Consider the following 17773-nt stretch of genomic DNA (forward strand, 5'->3'; position numbering starts at 1 on the left):
TTTTATTTTTTGCTATTCTTACAATTCCAAGAAAGCAGTTGTTCATTTAAATGTACATTTATTTAGTAGTGCAATAATAAATTACGAAATAGATTTAGCAATAATTCCACACTTTGAAGTAAATTATTGCTTATAGCTTATATTTATATGTGAAATACAAGGCTTATTCATATAATAACTATTAATTTCAAAAAAGCTACGATAGTTTTGCCGTGGTGAATTAGTGGGACCCCGAGTACGAGTGCTTTTGAGACCGGCTGGCAGCTCTGCCATGGGCGCCATGTTTTTCTCCCCATAATCCGCCATTTTGAATTTTGTGAGAGAGGCGGCAAAATCGCGAATTCAGCGGAAATTCGGCGGGAATTCCAGTCTCCAAAACGGGACTCGGGGCCTATAAAAGCCCCCATAGAGCAGCCGGTGCATCCAGTGCAGAATCAACTTCGAAAGATTAACGACGTGTCCGCAGAGTTCTTCAAGTCAACACCTAAAAACAGAACATCCGCCAAAATGTCAGTCATTCGCACCATGTCCGATTATCACAAGAAGATCGAGGCGGCAAGTGACAAACTGGTCGTCCTGGATTTCTACGCCAACTGGTGCGGTCCCTGCAAGGATATGGACAGTACGGTGAAATCGCTGGCCAGGAAGTACTCCTCCAAGGCCGTGGTTCTCAAGATCGATGTGGACAGGTTCGACGAGCTGACGGAGCGCTACAAGGTGCGCAGCATGCCCACCTTCGTCTTCATCAAGAACAATCGTCGTGTGGCTGCTTTTTCTGGAGCGGATGAGCATAAGCTCTCCAACATGATGGCCAAACTGGTAAAAACCTAGAAAACGCAGTGAATAATCTTAATTCGGAGCAGGCTCTCAACTAGATTTTAACCAATGTTCCCCGTAAAAGTGTTCTTTTTGTATTCGTTATAAGTCGTGTCATATGTAATTGTATAGCTCGTAAGCGATGTGGGAGTAGGAGATGCGCGTGTGGTCATAAAAACTAGATTATTAAAAACAAAATACGGGCTAAAACCCAAAACCTAACCTCAATATGATGTAAATGTATGCTTTAGGGCGTGGAGGCGTGTCTGCGACATAACCTCTTAGGTCTGAGAAATGTAATCTGTTTTAAACTCAACTCGAAATGCCTTTTGGACAATCAAAATAGCTTTAAGGTTAGGCACTTAGCAATTCGATCAATAAATTGTAACCACTCTGACTATAATTTTCCACTTTTCTCTTGGCTTATGGGTTATTTTTCAGATTTTTCTTGATTTTCAGCTAATTTGAATCACTTTTTGTGTAAAGGACATAGTGTTAATCATGATTTTTTTAACACAGTGTTTTACAGTTATTTTGGTTGTATCAGGTAATGCAGTTCTATATCAAAATCCGAAACTTCGTGTGGTTTTTAGTGAGAATTACCCAAATCATGATACTGTAGAAAGCTAATCTTACCTATTTAACTTGTTTGCAGCTCTTATATAACCTTATTTAATAACTTTTTATATATGTAAGTAGTAGTTCTCAGTGGCAAAAGTTTATTTGACAAAGGAATTACTTTGTCTTTGAACATATATTCCCTTTTATTTAGATATTTATATTTTTGCTTAAATTTCTAGGTGACATTTTCGTATTTTTCCAATGATTATTAACGATTAGTAGGCGGGTAGGGATTACGTCAGAGGTTTTACATTTTTCAGTTGGCATTTGCTAACAAAACTTAAAATCACACACATGAAAAAATCACTTTCGTCAGACCAACACTCACAAAAAACCTTTAGGAAGCTGCAAAATTGCCAAGTGCCATTTGAGACTGCCACAATACAGACCACAAATAGACCGAAAACCAAGTGTTAAGCCCTGAAAAGAAATATCCCAAAGGCTCGAGCTATATAGACTATATAGACCATGTCGTATCAGATCAAGTCGACACCGTATTTCCGGCGGATGTTCAACAACAGCAAGAAGAATGGACAACTGCAGAGATTGAGGGAGGAGTACGAGCGGATTCAGGAGTTCAACGATCGCACCATCGAGTTAAAGATGCGACAAGTGCGCTTGAAGCGGCTTTTCCGGGAGATTGAGGAGATCAAGGAGGGAGGTGCTGGCAGTGCAGCCCCCAATGCCAAGAGATCCCCCGGTGGCACCTCCACTTCTCCACCTGGACACAATCTCCGCCGGAGGAATCATCTCAGATTGGGCAACACCACGCAGGAGCAAAGGACTTACGATCAGCGGGTGGAGGCATTGGCCAGAGCACGGGAACTGGGCAAGGAGATCTCGCGAAGGAACGCCGAGATGGCCGAGGCCGGAGGATTCCTGAGGAGCGAGCTCCGGCTTACGGCCAAGATGCAGGCGGTGGCCGATGCCCGGAAAGATGCCTTGGACCGCCGGGAACGGGCTGCCAAGCGGATATCCTACGGCAACGACCAGTCCCGCCAGAATCTCCAGCGATTGCTCCAGGTCCGCCAGCGACGCCACTGTGGTGGCCACTCACAGGCGGCCGGGAATCGGGCACATCTGGAACCCAATCCGCAGGTTCTCGTTCCCCAACAGTCACCAAGGCAGATGATAAGGTGCCACAGGTTAAAAGTTTTTTACATTCATATTGTTGACCATTTTCCCAGAAAAATTCGCTTAACTTTTAACAATATTCTAAGCTATCCAACTCTTTCATCGTATAATTAATACTTAAAAACAGTCAGATTAATACAGAAAAATATGAGGTTATATTGATTAAACCTATTATTTCCTATAAAGGTCCCTCTAGCTGATATTTTTATTTTATTTATTTATTTATTTATTTAGCTTTATAGCTTAAGTTTTAAAACTATAAACTAACTATATTAAGAGCATTAGCAATTATTTTATTATATTTTTAATTATATTCCAATTCTTGTATAGTTTGGTTTAAAATTTGTATAATATGTTTTATTTCATTATTTTCAAATCGTTACTGCTTTACATGGATAAAAATCTGTTTGCAATTTTTGATTATATTCTTAATGATGTTTTAATTTGAGAGGCAGTTAAAACTGTTTTTCTATTAATTTAAAGTTTATATTGTATTAATTTTTTACTTCATTTTAAATAAATAAAGTTATCTTATAAGGTTTTATATACATTTATAAAAATTCTCTTTACAGAATATAAAAATAAACTACTTGAACAAACTATACCATAAACTATTTATAATTTGAGTGAACAATACGAAAAGTTCATCTTAACAAAATGATCATCTTACTTTACAATTAAGGACATACGTAATCTTAAGTACTAATTCTGTACTTTCAGGGCCAGTCACTTGTATCCGGACTACCGCCAGCTGACGGCTAGTCAAATGGAACTCCTGGCGGATGAGAACGAGCAGTCGGCGGAGCAGCAACGCATCCTGCGGGAGGAGGAGGAGGATGAGCTGCAGCTGAAGGAAGAGCACTTCAGGAGGCTGGAGGAGAAGCTCATGCTAGAGGAGGATTCCCTCTCCCCTTGCGCCTGCTCAGAGGAGGAGAACCACCTGCGTTTTCGTCGGCAGAGGCCATCGATGTCATCCCTGGAGGGTTTGGGTAGCGAGGAGCAGCGGCTGGAGCTGCTGCGACTACAAAATCCCGAGCTGGCAGACGAGCTGGAGCGCCGGCGGCGACGACAGCAGGAGGACGAGGATGAGGAGGAGCAGCTGCAGCGGCGGCGGCGGCATCTCCACGAGGACACCTCGCCCCTGCGGCTGGCCCGCTTCTCGCCCAGCTCGACCATGACGGAGGCCACTACAATTGGCAGCACCGCCACGGCGGCCACCTCGCCACAGAAATTTCAAGAGGACGCCTCCATGGAGTCTGATCTGGAGATGGACACTGCTCCGCTGGGCCATGAGGATCGCTTGGCCTTGTGCTCCCGCTCCGTAACCATAGCTAGTCATCAACCGATTCGGGGAGTGCCCCGGGAGCAGGATGACGACGATCTCGAGCAGAATCAACTGCCCATCACCCTGAACAAGTGGCGGCAGATTTCGCTGATGCTGCCCTGGTTCAAGGCCTTCCCCGACCTCAAATCGACCCCCATCGTCCGGATGAGCAGCAACTACGAAGAGATGGTCCCAGCACCTGCCCTGATTCCCATGTACTCCAACCACTTCAGCGATGCTGTTGCGCAGGTGGAGGAGGCAGAGCAATCGTCGCCGTTTCCGCCTCCTCATCACGAGTTCCTGCTGTCCACCTTCAAGTTCATTGGGACCACCGATCGTTAGGCTTCAGGAGAGAATCGGACAGGCAGATATTCACAGTTCCAGTCCGAAATCTGTGCCCATATCTCCCAGAAAAAGGTGGTCAGTATACTGAAATATATAATTTGATAGTTCACATTATAACCAGGACAATTAGTCATTTAAATTTGATGTTCCCTAAAGCTTATTTATTTAAATTCGATCTAAAATAAAATTTAAAATTCATACCCATATTAATTTAGATCTCATCCCATCAGTTTATTGTCGCTGCCAGGCGTCTGTGGTATCTACAAATCCCGCTTTGCACAGATGACCAAACGACCGCGTCTAATATCCAGCCAACAGTGAAAGTCTGATTGTTTTGACAGGTGTCAAGGCAAATATATACAAAATTTGTTTGTTGTTGCTTTTCGGTAAATAAAATAAATAATTGAAAAGATGATCTTAAATTTGAATTGGAAAATGTAAGAGGTTTAGGTTTCAAAAGTACATACTCTGCTGCAAAAGTAATAAAAATATTAAATATTTACTTTCATATTTAAAAAATGGTGGTGATATATTTAATACAAAGTATGTTGTATTTGTTCAAGGAATTTACAGTGAGTCAGATTTCTAATGAAAAAAATATATTTTTGTGTCTAGTAAACAGGATTTGTATTAAGTGTACCTGTATTCCGGAGTGAACAATATTTCAATTATTTCGTCAACTTCAAGTTATTGTCAAGTACAATTTTATCGGGGGTTAAATTGCTATAGAGGATAATAGTGGCGTTTTTAAATTATGCGATTTTAAGGATACCTCCACTTATAACATGCGAAAAAGTTTACGTAAGATTAGTCAACTAAGGGCAATTAAGTATTAAAGTGATCAATAATACGATTAACTGGCCTTCGTCTTACTTCATTTGCTTTCCTTCTACTTCCTCGTTTTGTTTTCTAGCTCATTTTGTTTTACTTGATCATTTTTCTCCACTTCCTCCTTTTGATATTTCGGCTCATTTTGCTTTTCTTTACTTTTTTTGATCTTCTGGTTCTCTTTTCTCAATTTGATCTACATGTTCCTTGGCGTCACCGATCTCCTTTTCAATCTGTTCATTCAGATTTACCTCCTGCCTTCCCAAAACGGCTGGATGCTGAGCCTCCCTCACTTTTTGGTTGGCCTGTTTGTAAATCCGGGCCCAGTGCTCCTGCTCCTTTCGGTAGGCGGGCATCCAAGCGGCCAGCGCTTTTAGGAGGCCAGAACGAAAGGGATTGTGTAGCTCGGGTAGCTGAAAATCCATGTAGAAGGACGGAGAATAAATTATCTCATCGAACTCCGCCTCGAAATCTTCATCCTTCAGGGGGATTAACCTGGACTCCAGGATTTCGAAGCTATGAAACAGGAAACACATTTAGCAAAGGTAATTTTGTATAAAAGGATCAAATCTACCTAGGCAATCGTTCTCTCAGGTAACGTAGTCTTCTTCCGCAATTGTATTCGATGAGCTCCCGACTGTAGTGATCACTTTTCCCAGCCAGATTTGCGATGACCAGCTTTTTATTGATTGACTGATCGAATGTTTTCTTTTGTGAAAGTCGCAGAAAGAGTATGCCCTCATCCGCGTCCAGTTCGGTCACCTGGGCGTGCAGCTCCCGTTTGAGAACCAAGCGCCGGAACTGGAGCGTACTATCCGGAGACCAGTGGGGTCCTAGTGGATGGACATAAGAGAGAGCACCCCGGGCTGCCAATGGCGGCACATCCGTAAACCAATCGGGCAAGAATTTCAGATCGCTCGGCGACACTTGAGCTGCCGATGCATAATCCACATAGAATATGGAAATCCAATCGGCATTTTTTGGAGGAGTGACGAGTATTCTGGCCCGACGCCATCCAGTATGGTGATTTGCAGCGCAAATATATCCGGCTTTTTGAAAATACCTCGTCACAGGGATCCTGTAGCTTTCGTGCATTTCATGGTTATAAAAGGTGCTACAAGGTTATAAAGGGTGCAAACAAAATAAAGGTGCTTAATCAACAGCAGGGTAGTCCCATAATCTCACTTGATGTTCCTGTTCAACTCGGCCAGCAATTGGGTGTCGTGCGAGCTATTTACAAAATGGAACCAAAACTGAAAAGGACTATAAACCTTTGGGGTTTACACGAAAATACAATTAAAATTGGGCTAGTACATGGTTTTACTTTTACTAACTTTGCAAACGGAGATCATGATGAGGTCCTGTTCCTGGCAGTTGTCCTGCAGACGCAAAGTGGGCAACTTCTTGCCCAGGGAGACGGCATTTCTGGGTCTGTCCACCATAAACACAGCATCCGTCTGTTTGAGTATAAAACCAAAGTTAAAAACACTTATATGTATTGAGAATATAATAAAAATAACCAAACAGCTTTCTGGAACTGCAGCACGGAAATGCAGACGTCGCATAAAGCCCATCATCCGCTCCTCCGCCTCTTCTGCATCCGAGTCCTCCACTTGCAAGGTCTGTGGATCTGTGCTGCTTTTGGCAAAGGGATTCTTGCCGGTTAACTCCTCATCATCGCTATCAAGGGTCGAAAATTCTTTGGAAGTTTGACTACAAGGCAACTCTATGGCTTCCTGGTGCACAGATTTTTTCAGAGAGTGACTGCTAGGCAATCCTGTCGCCGAGTTAAGCCATTCCTTGCTGTTGGAAAGCAGCTGAATATCCCCGGAACACAGCTGGGTTTGTGGGTTGGCATGCCTTTCCTCTGGTCCTGTTGAACTTAGCCACTCCTTGACAAACGATTTTTTATTGCCGCCCGGCAGATTGAGTTGTCGCAAACGACCGAGATCAATGTTTTTGGTACTCTCCTGAGATTTCGATTGGCTTAAGGATGAGGATGCCTGGCTGGGTACGCAATTGGGATCGGTAAGAAAATCGTCAGCGTCCGGCTAAAACGGGGTTTTTCTTTTATCAATAAATACCGTAGTTGACAGGCCTTTAAGATTAAAAACCTGGCTAATGGGTGTGTCCTGGTCACAAGCCTCCTTTAAAGTTGAAGCCGCCAGTCCTAGCTGTTTCTTGCAATTAAGATGGGAATTGGGATGGATAGGATCATTAGGGGCCAACTGAAAATGAGGATTCGTTAGTAGACGTAAATTTCATACTAAAAAGATTACCTACTTGAACAGTGAGCTTTTCTTGGTCACATGGCTCCTGCAAAGGTGAAACCTCTTGACTTCTCGATTTGCCAGAACAAACCTCATCATCTTTGGGTTCAGAAGTAATCTTAACGGGCATGTCATTAGTTTTCGATAATCTTTGCTGATCTAAAACAGTTTTACCAGATTTATGACCTCTTTTTGGCCTTGATCTCCAACCAAAACCTTTATATTTCTATCCATATTCAGAGAATGTGTTTTGGCGCGTGAGGATCGGAATCGTTGAGTAAACTCTTTTTGGAGCATAACATCCGTCTCAATTTGATCAATTCGTTCTTTTAGCGGCTTCATTTTGGTCACTTTCCCCATCATTTAGCTTAATTCATAGAAAATTTGCAAGTTTTTATTTTGCCCTCAATGCAACTGTAGTTTCAACTGGCGGTGTTTAAGGTCTGGCAATGCTGGCATTATCTGGAAAGTAGGGATGAAAAAAAAATATCGCTGAGTATTATATATTTAGCGAGTACACCCTCCGCAGTTAGCGAGTTCACCCTCTTACTTTAGCGAATACAACCTCCAACATTTATAAAAAAAATCCTAAAAAATGTTCTGGTATATTAAATAAAATAAGCATTTGAAAGCCGGACGGTATATATTTTGGACTTGTTTGTTTACGCACGTGTTGTTCGGTTTTATTGTTTTACTTGGATAAATTCTGGCCAGAAAATGGACAGCGAGGGTGACGATTATGAGCTGACCGGTTCCGAGCAGGAGTACGATGCGGAGGAGCGCGAGATACTGGAGGATCTGCGCAAGCAGCGCAAGAAGCGCCAGCAGCAGGATCCCCGCCAGGAAGTCCTGGCCTTTAGCGATGATGACGACGACGATGAGGATCAGGACAACGATGATGTGGCGGATTTGATGCGCGATAGCGACATCGAGGGAGCCGAGGACGATGACCGCGATCTGCCCAACACAATGGACTGGGGCAGCAAGAGGAGCACCTACTACAACACGGACTTTGTGGACCAGGACTACAGCAGCTACAACGCCCAGGAGGAGGAGCAGGCGCGCGCCGAGGAGGAGGAGGCCAAGAAGATTCAGTTGCGCTTGGCCAAGCGGTTCAGCGAGCAGGACTTCCAGCTGGACGATGTCCATGTGGCGGCAGGAAGCAGCGACGAGGAGGAGTCGAGCGAAATCACTAGGGTGACCACCGATCTTACGGGTCTGACGCCCCGTGAACGCCTGCAGCTGTTGCAGAAGGACTCGCCGGAACTCATGGGCCTCATCCAGGACTTTCAGAAACATCTGGAGGAGGTCAAGGATCTGATCACCCCGGTTCTAAACTATGTACGGAACCACGATGTTCCCATGGTCCCGGCTCTCAAGTACGCCAGCCTATACCACACCGTGCTGTCCACCTACTGCTCCAACGTGGCCTTCTATCTGCTGCTAAAGGCGCGACGGAGTAGCGTCAAGTTCCATCCGGTGGTCAAGCGGCTGGTGCAGCTCAAGCTGCTGAGGGAGCAGTTGACGCCGCGCTACGAGGAGTACATACGGCCGCAGTTGGAGGCATTGCTGGAGAGAATTCAGGATGGCGATGCCTTCACCGTGTTGGATGTGGCACAGCGCAAGGCCAAGCTGCAGATCCTCAACAAGTATAACAATGGAGAGCAGGCCGAAGTAAGCAGTGATGATGGTGAAGAGGAGAGGCAAGAAACGAAGGGTCAGGAAGAGCCAGCAGAAGACCCAGAAGAAGAGCAGGACGAGGAGGAGATGGCCCGACGCGGCATCACCTACCAGATGGCCAAGAACAAGGGTCTCACGCCGCACCGCAAGAAGGAGTTGCGCAATCCGCGTGTGAAGCACCGCGGCAAATACCGAAAGGCTCTGATCCGACGCAAAGGAGCCGTGCGCACAGTGCGCAAGGAGCTGCATCGCTACGGTGGCGAGATGTCCGGCATTAAGTCTAGCGTCACTAAGAGCGTCAAGTTCCGCACTTAGTTCAATTAGCAGTTATGTAATAAATCAAAAAGCCCTTTCTTTTAATCAACTCGCAGTTTTGTACATTTTATTTCGGTTTCGGTACGTTTTAAAATCATTTATGTATATAGATCGACAAGTGGCATTTTTTTTCTGGACTTCCAGGATTCATAAATGTCAGAATTTCTCAATTAAAACATGCTTATAGTCAAATATTATTCTTTAACAAATTGATTTTATTGTGTCTCCCATTTTGATTTTTACTTGGTTCCCACATTTTTAACCAATTAAGAATAAAAAAAATCTTACATCTGCCTCATTTGTACAACTAGTTAACCTTTTGGTTCAGTTTAGGTTGTCTAAAATGTTAAAAGCTAAATTTCGAATAATCGTCCTTGAATAGAATAATCGATGTCGTCTTACGGCTGGCTCCTGGCTTTGCCGTAGGAATTGTAACCTAATCCTTAAAAAATAGCCTGCGGAACTCTTTGTTTGATTTTGGCACAGCGGGTTCCTTCCGTTCGGACTGATCAGTAGCCTCTGACTTATTGGTTTCGTCCGTTGAATTTGCGAACTTTGCGGACTCGAAGACCATCAAACGACGTTTCTTTTCGGCCACCGCGTGGGGCAGCAGTATCGTGGGTATCAACGAGGTGGGAACTCGTCTTTTGGACCCAAGACTGAGCTTGGGAAGATCCAAGGAGGAATCTTTTGGCGGAGGGTTTGAAATGGCCGCAACAATCTGCAGAAGTTGATCAAATATATTATTATAAAATAGTTATATAAAACTCAGAAGGAAGCACTCACATTCATGCCCTTCAACAGGTAACCATCGCGTGCAGCCACCGCTCTTTGAGCTTCTATTGGCCTTTCGTACTCCACGTAAGCAATGCACTTCAACTTCATGTGCCTGGTAAAAACATATAGCACTTAGCATATAAAACCTTAAATAAAACTAAAGCTCACTTCTTGCGAACCAGGCGCACATCTTTGATGGTGCCATAGGGTCCAAACAGCTCGTGCAGCTCCTCTTCGGAACAGTCGGGATGCAGGTTTTTCAAAAAGATCTTGTTGGCCTCCAAATGGGCTACAAAATGAACTCATTTAAGTAGATGAAATTTCTGTTTAACCCTTGGGACTCACGCGAATATTTAAAGTTAGATCCCCAGGTCTCTTCAGCCGGACGTGCAGTAAGTTTAGCCTCCGATGCTGGAGGTGGACCATCCTCGGATGTAGTTTTAGAAACGGATTTGGGCATAGACATTTTATGTCCCTGCTGCTGCTGTTTCTGCTGATGCGCCAGCTTACGTCGCTGCTCGCGATTCAATGGCTCACGATTCTCCTCCGGTTGTTGGCCAGGCTTTGCCTCGCAAGGCTTTGGCTGTTGCTGCTTTTCCTCGCAAGGCTTTGGCTGTTGCGGCTTTTCCGCGCAAGGCTTTGGCTGTTGCGGCTTTTCCTCGCAAGGCTTTGGCTGTTGCGGCTTTTCCTCGCAAGGCTTTGGCTGTTGCGGCTTTTCCTTGTGAGGCTTCCCCTGGAGAGGCTTTTCCTGGTGAGGATTTTTCTTGTCAGGTGTGTCCTTGTGGGACTTCTCCTTGTGGGACTTCTCCTTGTGGGACTTCTCCTTGTGGGATTTTTTCTTATGGGACTTTTCCTTGTGAGGCTTTTCCTGGTAAGGCTTTGCCTGATCAAACTTTACCTGGCGAGGCTGTGCCTGGTGAGGTTGTGCTTGGCGATGCTGCGGCTGGCGGTAATTCACCTGCTGGGAATTGGGCTTCATATGGAAACGCTGCTTTATGTATTCAGGGGGCAATTCAAGGGCCTGACAGGCCGCATTAGACTCATAGGTTCCATAGCAGCGTTCGTGGCGTCGATAAAACTCCTGCACCTTGATGCCATCTTCCAAAACGGGCTGGGATAGTGCTTTACGCAGAATATCAGGGGTGCAGTGACCTGCGTTGTATTGGCTTTCCATCTGGGCGAAACTAAGCCAAAGCAATCCGCGATGTGAGCTGCCCGGATAACCTGAAGAAGGAAATGTGTAAATAGTATGCTTACTGAACGTGGAAACATCTGCTCACCCAAAATCTGATGCCAAATATGCATGGCATTGTCCGGACTGCCCAGATGCGCGTACTCCACTTGTGCCCACAGCTGGAGCACCTCGTAACTGGTGTCCGCTTTATCGCCATAAAGGTTAGAAAGCTCTTCCCAGACGCTATTGAAAGCGGCGCGCAACCCAATAACCTGTGCATTATCCTTAACATTGGTGTTACGCACGCAATAGGCTAAGTAGTCTAGGTGCAGCTCCACCGTCATGATCATATCGGGCTCTATGCGCTTCAGAATTATGCGGAGCTGATGGTCAACATCGGGCTGCTTGAAGTCAGCCAGTTCCATTAGATTAATGAATCTGTGATTCAGACGCACGCTGGGGCGACTTCGCACTCCCCGCCAGGCCAAATCCAGTGCAGTGCTACGCAAGAACCCTTTGCCCAAGCGGCTTTCTCTCTTGGCCACTGCCTCCTCTTTCTTGTTACCGTCTTTGCCCATGATAAAGTCGATGTAGCATAGCCACAGGAAATCGGCAATGGGAAACTTGGCCAGGGTGCGCTCAAATAAGAAGCGGATCACCGCGTTTTTAATGTCTTCGTCGAAGGGCAACGACTGCACATCCTCCACATTTCTTTTGTGTAGTTTTGACCAATTCCAGTCACAGTTTTGTGTCTTCATCTCGTCTAGATCTTTCTTAAACTCGTCAACGAGTTTTTGTATGATCTTTCTCTTCTTTTCGCCGCAGTTCCAGCTGACGCAGTGCTTCTGCAGGAGTTCTTCGAATGTGGCGGCTTCTTTTTTGTCAGTGATACTAGAAAGTAGTGGGCGTAACTTGTCGCCAAAATCTGGGCGCTCTACGTCGTAATCCGCAAGCAGTTTGGCCCACAGCACATGGTTCTCGACATTTCCTTGGTCAACCAGGTAGTTCACAATAAAAGTGGAGAGCGGTATGTCTGGTAAACAACATATTAATTAATCGGGTTTTCTATTTTATTTGGTTGCTATAACTTACTGTAGAAGTACGTTAATGCTTTGGCGCACTTCTTCTCGAAAGCCTTGCGCTCGTCGGGCGTTTGGGTCACCACCAGTCGGGCCTTGAGATATTTCAGCCAGATGTGGGCCGGCACGGTAGCTTGCTTTTGCAGCGCAGTCACCGATAGTTCAATCTTGTCCAGGTCGTTGAGTTTGCTGGATTTGCATAAAAAACATAGATGTTACTTAGAAAATTGAACAAATTTTGTAGACAATTTACAATTAATTGCATGCCACCCGATTTTTAGTTAGCCTGCATGTATAAACAAAATTTTAACAAATTTCAAATAAAATCTTGTAATTGAAGCTAAGCCTCTTACTGTTTTAATACATGTATGTATGTTTACGTTTAATGATGGTTTTAAAGGCCCTATTCATTACCATGTAAATTTAAATATTGCATTAATAAGATGTGAAATTTAACCACATTATTTAAAGTTCAAACAAGTTAAATAAAAAGAAACCTATGTACTTTAACATTTTTTGAAAAATTATCGGTTGTTCCGTTGCACTCTGAATTATATGCAGTTACTTTTATATACTGTTTATACTTAATAAATTGGCTTTAAAAAGGATATAGCAGTGCTATTGGTAACCAAATTAAGATTTGGAGACTAGAGAGAAATATGCTTAAACAGCTAATCCCCACTTACAAGGCTATTTCGCTGATTGATACCAACTGGGCGAAACTTTTGTTATCCTGGCTCATCAGATCCTTGTAGGATCGCTCCAGGTTGAGGCTTTCGTCGTCGCTGGATTCGTCGTCGAAGTCCCAGGTGAAGTCATCGCTGCTGGAGGAGGACGAATCATTCCCCGCCTTCTTCTTTACTGAAGTCTCATCATCCGAGGATGTGATAGTAGTGGTGGGCACAATCTCGCCAGGGGACAATGGTGACCAGATTGGAGTTGGGCAGCTTTCCTTGCGCTTCTTCTTTTCATCGTTCTCCAATTCCTCGATCTTGTCCAATGTCTTGTCCAAATGATGCACCGGCATCTCTCCCAGTTCCTTCTTCAGCTGCTTTTTCAGATGAAGTGTTATTTTTTTCATTAAACAAGGGATTGTAAGGGATTCCCATTTACCCCCCAAATCTCACCTTCTTGTTGCCGACCATGATCTTTACTGTTCTTCTCAGGGACCTCTTCGGTTTCCTCTTGAATTTGCTTTCCGAAGTAAAACAGGTAAATAACAAATAACAAAAAGACTACCACCGACGGACTGGCCAAGTAAGTATCACGTTATTCGATGTTTTTAAGTTTCTATAGCGAAATTCTTATTAAGCACTTTGCTGCGAATATTCTAGGTTGCTCCCAAAAATAAAAGTCATTGACTGTCACCTTCTTTAATACGAAAATCCCGAAAACGTCAAATAGAAATAAGTCTAAGGGCTCTAAGTTTTTAGATGCGCAGTGTGCCCGTAGTTAGATAGTGAGAAAAATATCTTGTCTTATAAAGTCCGGCGATAGTTTCGGCAGCCCTGGCAAAACCTGGATCTTAAAGAATAAGTCTATTATAAATAACTATTTTGTGTATTATAATTGTAATTATATTATTCTTATAAGTATTTACAACATGTACTCCCAAGTGAGATTTATATATATGGTTTCATTTTAAAGATGGTTAATATTAAAAATATTAAATATTAAAACAAAAAAATCGGTTGGTGAAAAAAAATTATTTTGGTAAATTTACCACTTATAAATAATATAAAATATGATAAAAAAATTGTACATAACAGAATCGTTTCAAGGTCGTCAGGAGCTACAATTGTTGACATTTTGTGCTAACAATGTTTTATGTAATCGAACTGGACTAGATATATGAAAAGCCAACAAAAGCAATATTTCATTTTTAATTGTTTCAAGTGTGTTGAAAATTTATTTTTATTAGATAGTTTGTGAAATTCAAATTGGTCAAATACTACCCATTATAGCTGACACTTCCCACAACTTAACTTGAGCAAAGCAAAAATACATATTAAAAATAAATGAGAACAAACTTTATTTGGATTTCCTTGCCAATCTCCACGATTTCTATATAAAGTATATGAAAAACATTTGCTATAGATAACCACAATTTTTGCATAGCCAATCTTGACTGTAGTCATATATAAAGCCGTGGTATTTTCCTCGGCTGGTCATACTTCACGTGCATTCCCGCCAAAAATTATTTTTTGGCGTGCCATTTTCGCGATCCTAGTTTTGTTTGCATTTGTGTTTGCTCCAGAACGGATCGAGTCTGCATTATTTATACACCGATAAAGAGATCCGAGTGATAGACTAGGACATAACCATGGCCCACGAAGGGGAACAGTTCATCAAGGACATCCAGCGCGAGTATGTGGACTTCCTGGACGACGAGGAGGATCAGGGAATCTATGCGGGCCACGTCAAGGACATGATTGCGGAGAAGAGCAAACGTCTGATCGTGAACGTGAATGATTTGAAGCGGAAGAATCCACAGCGGGCAATGGGACTCCTGGGAAACGCGGCAGATGAGCAGCTGGCCTTCGGAAGGGCCCTTAAGGAGTACGCCTCCACGGTGGATCCTGGGTATGCCAAGATGCACGAGGATCTCTTCGTTGGCTTCGAGGGCTGCTTCGGCAATCGACATGTCACCCCTCGCTCCCTGACCTCCATTTATCTGGGCAACATGGTCTGCGTGGAGGGCATTGTCACCAAGGTCTCCTTAATTCGACCCAAGGTGGTGCGCAGTGTCCACTATTGTCCAAATACTCGCAAGGTCATGGAGCGCAAGTACACCGATCTGACATCCTTCGAGGCCGTGCCCTCCGGTGCTGCCTATCCCACCAAGGATGAGGATGGCAATCTGCTCGAAACCGAATACGGATTGTCCGTCTACAAGGATCACCAGACGCTGACCATTCAGGAGATGCCCGAAAAGGCCCCGGCTGGCCAACTGCCACGCTCTGTCGACATTGTATGCGATGATGATCTCGTTGATCACTGCAAGCCGGGTGATCGTGTCCAAATTGTGGGTAGCTACCGCTGTTTGCCGGGTAAACGCGGTGGCTACACCTCCGGCACCTTCCGTACTGTTCTCCTGGCCAACAACATATCGCTGCTTAGCAAGGAGAGTAACCTGGACATATCGCGCGAGGACATTATGCTGTGCAAGAAGCTGGCCAAGAACAACGACATCTTTGAGCTCCTCAGCAAGAGTCTGGCGCCGTCTATACACGGACATTCGTATGTGAAGTCGGCCATCCTTTGCCTTCTCCTCGGCGGCGTGGAGAAGATCCTGCCAAACGGAACACGGCTGCGTGGCGATATTAATGTCCTGCTCATCGGTGATCCCTCGGTGGCCAAGTCGCAGCTGCTGCGCTACGTCTTGAACACGGCTCCGCGGGCAATTCCGACCACGGGACGTGGTTCCAGTGGTGTTGGTCTCACGGCGGCGGTTACCACCGATCAGGAGACCGGTGAGCGGCGTCTGGAGGCCGGCGCCATGGTCCTGGCAGATCGCGGAGTCGTTTGCATCGATGAGTTCGACAAGATGAGCGATATTGATCGCACGGCCATCCATGAAGTGATGGAGCAGGGACGAGTTACTATTTCCAAGGCGGGCATCCATGCCTCGCTCAATGCTCGCTGCTCCGTTTTGGCTGCCGCTAATCCGGTGTACGGAAGGGTAAGTCTACAGCTTGATCTCCTCGAAAATCTCTGGCTAATTATGGTATTTTCACAACCCATTGTAGTATGATCAGTACAAAACGCCCATGGAGAATATTGGGCTGCAGGATTCACTGCTCTCGCGTTTCGATCTGCTCTTCGTAATGCTAGACGTGATTGACAGCGATGTGGACCAGATGATCTCGGACCATGTGGTGCGGATGCATCGCTATCGCAATCCCAAGGAGGCAGACGGAGAGCCACTGTCCATGGGTAGCTCATATGCGGATTCATTGTCCTTCGTTTCCAGCAGTGAAGAGGTGGGTTTTGAATAACAATATTTATAAACGGTTTGATAATTATGTTATATCTTCAATTAATGTTACAGAAAAAGGAAACTGAGGTCTATGAGAAGTACGATGCCTTGCTGCATGGCAAATCCCGCCAGCGTCACGAGAAGATTTTGTCCGTGGAGTTCATGCGAAAGTACATCCACATTGCCAAGTGCATGAAGCCCAAATTGGGGGAGCAGGCTTGCGAGGCGATTGCCAACGAGTATTCCAGGCTGCGCTCTCAGGAGGCGGTCGAAATGGATGTGGCCCGCACCCAGCCGATTACAGCTCGTACGCTGGAGACCCTGATCCGGTTGTCCACGGCTCATGCCAGGGCACGCATGTCCAAATCGGTGACCATCGAGGATGCCCATGCAGCCATTGAGTTGGTGCAGTTTGCCCACTTCAAGAAGGTGCTGGAAAAGGAGCGCGGTGGCAAGCGTCGCCGGAACAGTGCATCCGGTGATGAGGGGGAGGAGAATGGTGAGGCGTCCAGCCAGCGATCACCGTCGCGACGCTCCAAGCGCACACGCACTGCCCCTGTAGGTGTGGATAGCGATGACGAGGACATTGAGACACCACAGCCGGATGCTGGAGATTTGACGCGCCGTGAGACCCGTCGTTCGCTACCTGCTCGTCCCCAGCTGCTGACCTCCAGTGAGGAGCAGTCATCGGTGGGCGAAACACCGCCGTCGGAGCCAGCCTCCATCAGTGATCCCAGACTGGGCGAATTCAAGAACAACCTGCAGCGCCTGTTCCGCGAGGCACGCGAACAGAGCCTGCCGCTGGCCAGGATCACCACAGCCATCAACGAGGGCAACCAGGAGCCATTCACCGGCGGCGAAATCGAGGCCGCCGTCCATCGCATGACCGATGATAATCAAATCATGGTGGCCGACGACATCGTTTTTCTTATCTAATCTCACATTCCACCGGAGCATCTTCACCATGTCCATCAAATATAACATATTTTCTCTATTATAACCTTCATATATCGGTTAAGTTGTATTTTTTGTTTCTATTTATATGATAATAAACACTTTGAAATTCTCTTTGCAATTTAAGAAGCATTTTTGTTGGCATTTTCGTTATTTTATGTTTTTTAGATAAAAATTGTAAAAAAGTGACACAAAAATACAAGCCAAACTGAAAACTCCGACTTTAAGAGAATTAGGCCACGATCATTTGGAAGTATGCCACTTTGTAATTGGATGTCTGTGAGAAAAGTTATGGGTTTAGTGGTGTAGGTTTTGGTTAACTTTTTCCCAAAGCCATTTTTCCGAAAATTTGGAAAGGGGTTACATTACAGAAATGACGAAAAATCGACCCCAAAAACACAAACTAAGTTGAAAACACAGATTTTTAGAGAATTAAGCCACGATCATTTAGAAGTATGCCACTTTAAAATCGGATGT

At 44.9% G+C, this 17773-nt stretch overlaps 5 protein-coding genes across 7 annotated transcripts; 4 read left to right on the forward strand and 1 right to left on the reverse strand.

The window, feature by feature from the left end:
- Window positions 1–413: 413 nt before the first annotated feature.
- On the forward strand, window positions 414–1219 carry LOC108047624 (thioredoxin-1). Its single transcript, XM_017127888.2, has one exon. The coding sequence runs from the start codon at window positions 508–510 to the stop codon at window positions 829–831; it is 324 nt and encodes a 107-aa protein (XP_016983377.1). The 5' UTR covers window positions 414–507; the 3' UTR covers window positions 832–1219.
- A 483-nt stretch (window positions 1220–1702) lies between these two features.
- On the forward strand, window positions 1703–4655 carry LOC108047622 (trichohyalin). 3 transcript variants are annotated; one of them, XM_017127886.1, is made up of 3 exons: window positions 1703–2582; window positions 3292–4315; window positions 4456–4655. In XM_017127886.1, exons 1-2 carry the CDS (start codon window positions 1906–1908, stop codon window positions 4235–4237), a joined length of 1623 nt encoding a protein of 540 aa, XP_016983375.1. In that variant the 5' UTR covers window positions 1703–1905; the 3' UTR covers window positions 4238–4315; window positions 4456–4655. The 3 variants fall into 3 exon arrangements, with proteins under 3 accessions (XP_016983375.1, XP_016983374.1, XP_016983376.1); XM_017127885.1 differs by having other exon boundaries at window positions 4471–4655; XM_017127887.1 differs by having other exon boundaries at window positions 1703–2573; window positions 4471–4655.
- Window positions 4656–4775: 120 nt separating this feature from the next.
- On the reverse strand, window positions 4776–13805 carry LOC108047610. Its single transcript, XM_017127860.1, has 18 exons — window positions 13491–13805; window positions 13050–13411; window positions 12377–12552; window positions 11391–12317; window positions 10456–11334; window positions 10279–10399; window positions 10120–10222; window positions 9771–10054; window positions 8940–9307; window positions 8034–8624; window positions 7513–7703; window positions 7352–7456; window positions 7183–7296; window positions 6589–7119; window positions 6403–6525; window positions 6254–6339; window positions 5643–6182; window positions 4776–5584 (listed from the first exon to the last, which is right to left on the reverse strand). The coding sequence occupies exons 1-18, from the start codon at window positions 13506–13508 to the stop codon at window positions 5224–5226; spliced, it is 5880 nt and encodes a 1959-aa protein (XP_016983349.1). The 5' UTR covers window positions 13509–13805; the 3' UTR covers window positions 4776–5223.
- Window positions 7966–9631, forward strand: LOC108047647 (something about silencing protein 10). Its single transcript, XM_017127931.1, has one exon. The coding sequence runs from the start codon at window positions 8056–8058 to the stop codon at window positions 9331–9333; it is 1278 nt and encodes a 425-aa protein (XP_016983420.1). The 5' UTR covers window positions 7966–8055; the 3' UTR covers window positions 9334–9631.
- Window positions 13806–14541: 736 nt separating the features above from the next.
- On the forward strand, window positions 14542–17417 carry LOC108047664 (DNA replication licensing factor Mcm3). Its single transcript, XM_017127951.2, has 3 exons — window positions 14542–16045; window positions 16113–16346; window positions 16415–17417. The coding sequence occupies exons 1-3, from the start codon at window positions 14687–14689 to the stop codon at window positions 17276–17278; spliced, it is 2457 nt and encodes an 818-aa protein (XP_016983440.1). The 5' UTR covers window positions 14542–14686; the 3' UTR covers window positions 17279–17417.
- Window positions 17418–17773: the final 356 nt, after the last annotated feature.

Source organism: Drosophila rhopaloa, unplaced genomic scaffold (genome assembly GCF_018152115.1).
Source record: "Drosophila rhopaloa isolate 14029-0021.01 unplaced genomic scaffold, ASM1815211v1 contig_3, whole genome shotgun sequence".
Lineage (NCBI taxonomy): Eukaryota > Metazoa > Arthropoda > Insecta > Diptera > Drosophilidae > Drosophila > Drosophila rhopaloa.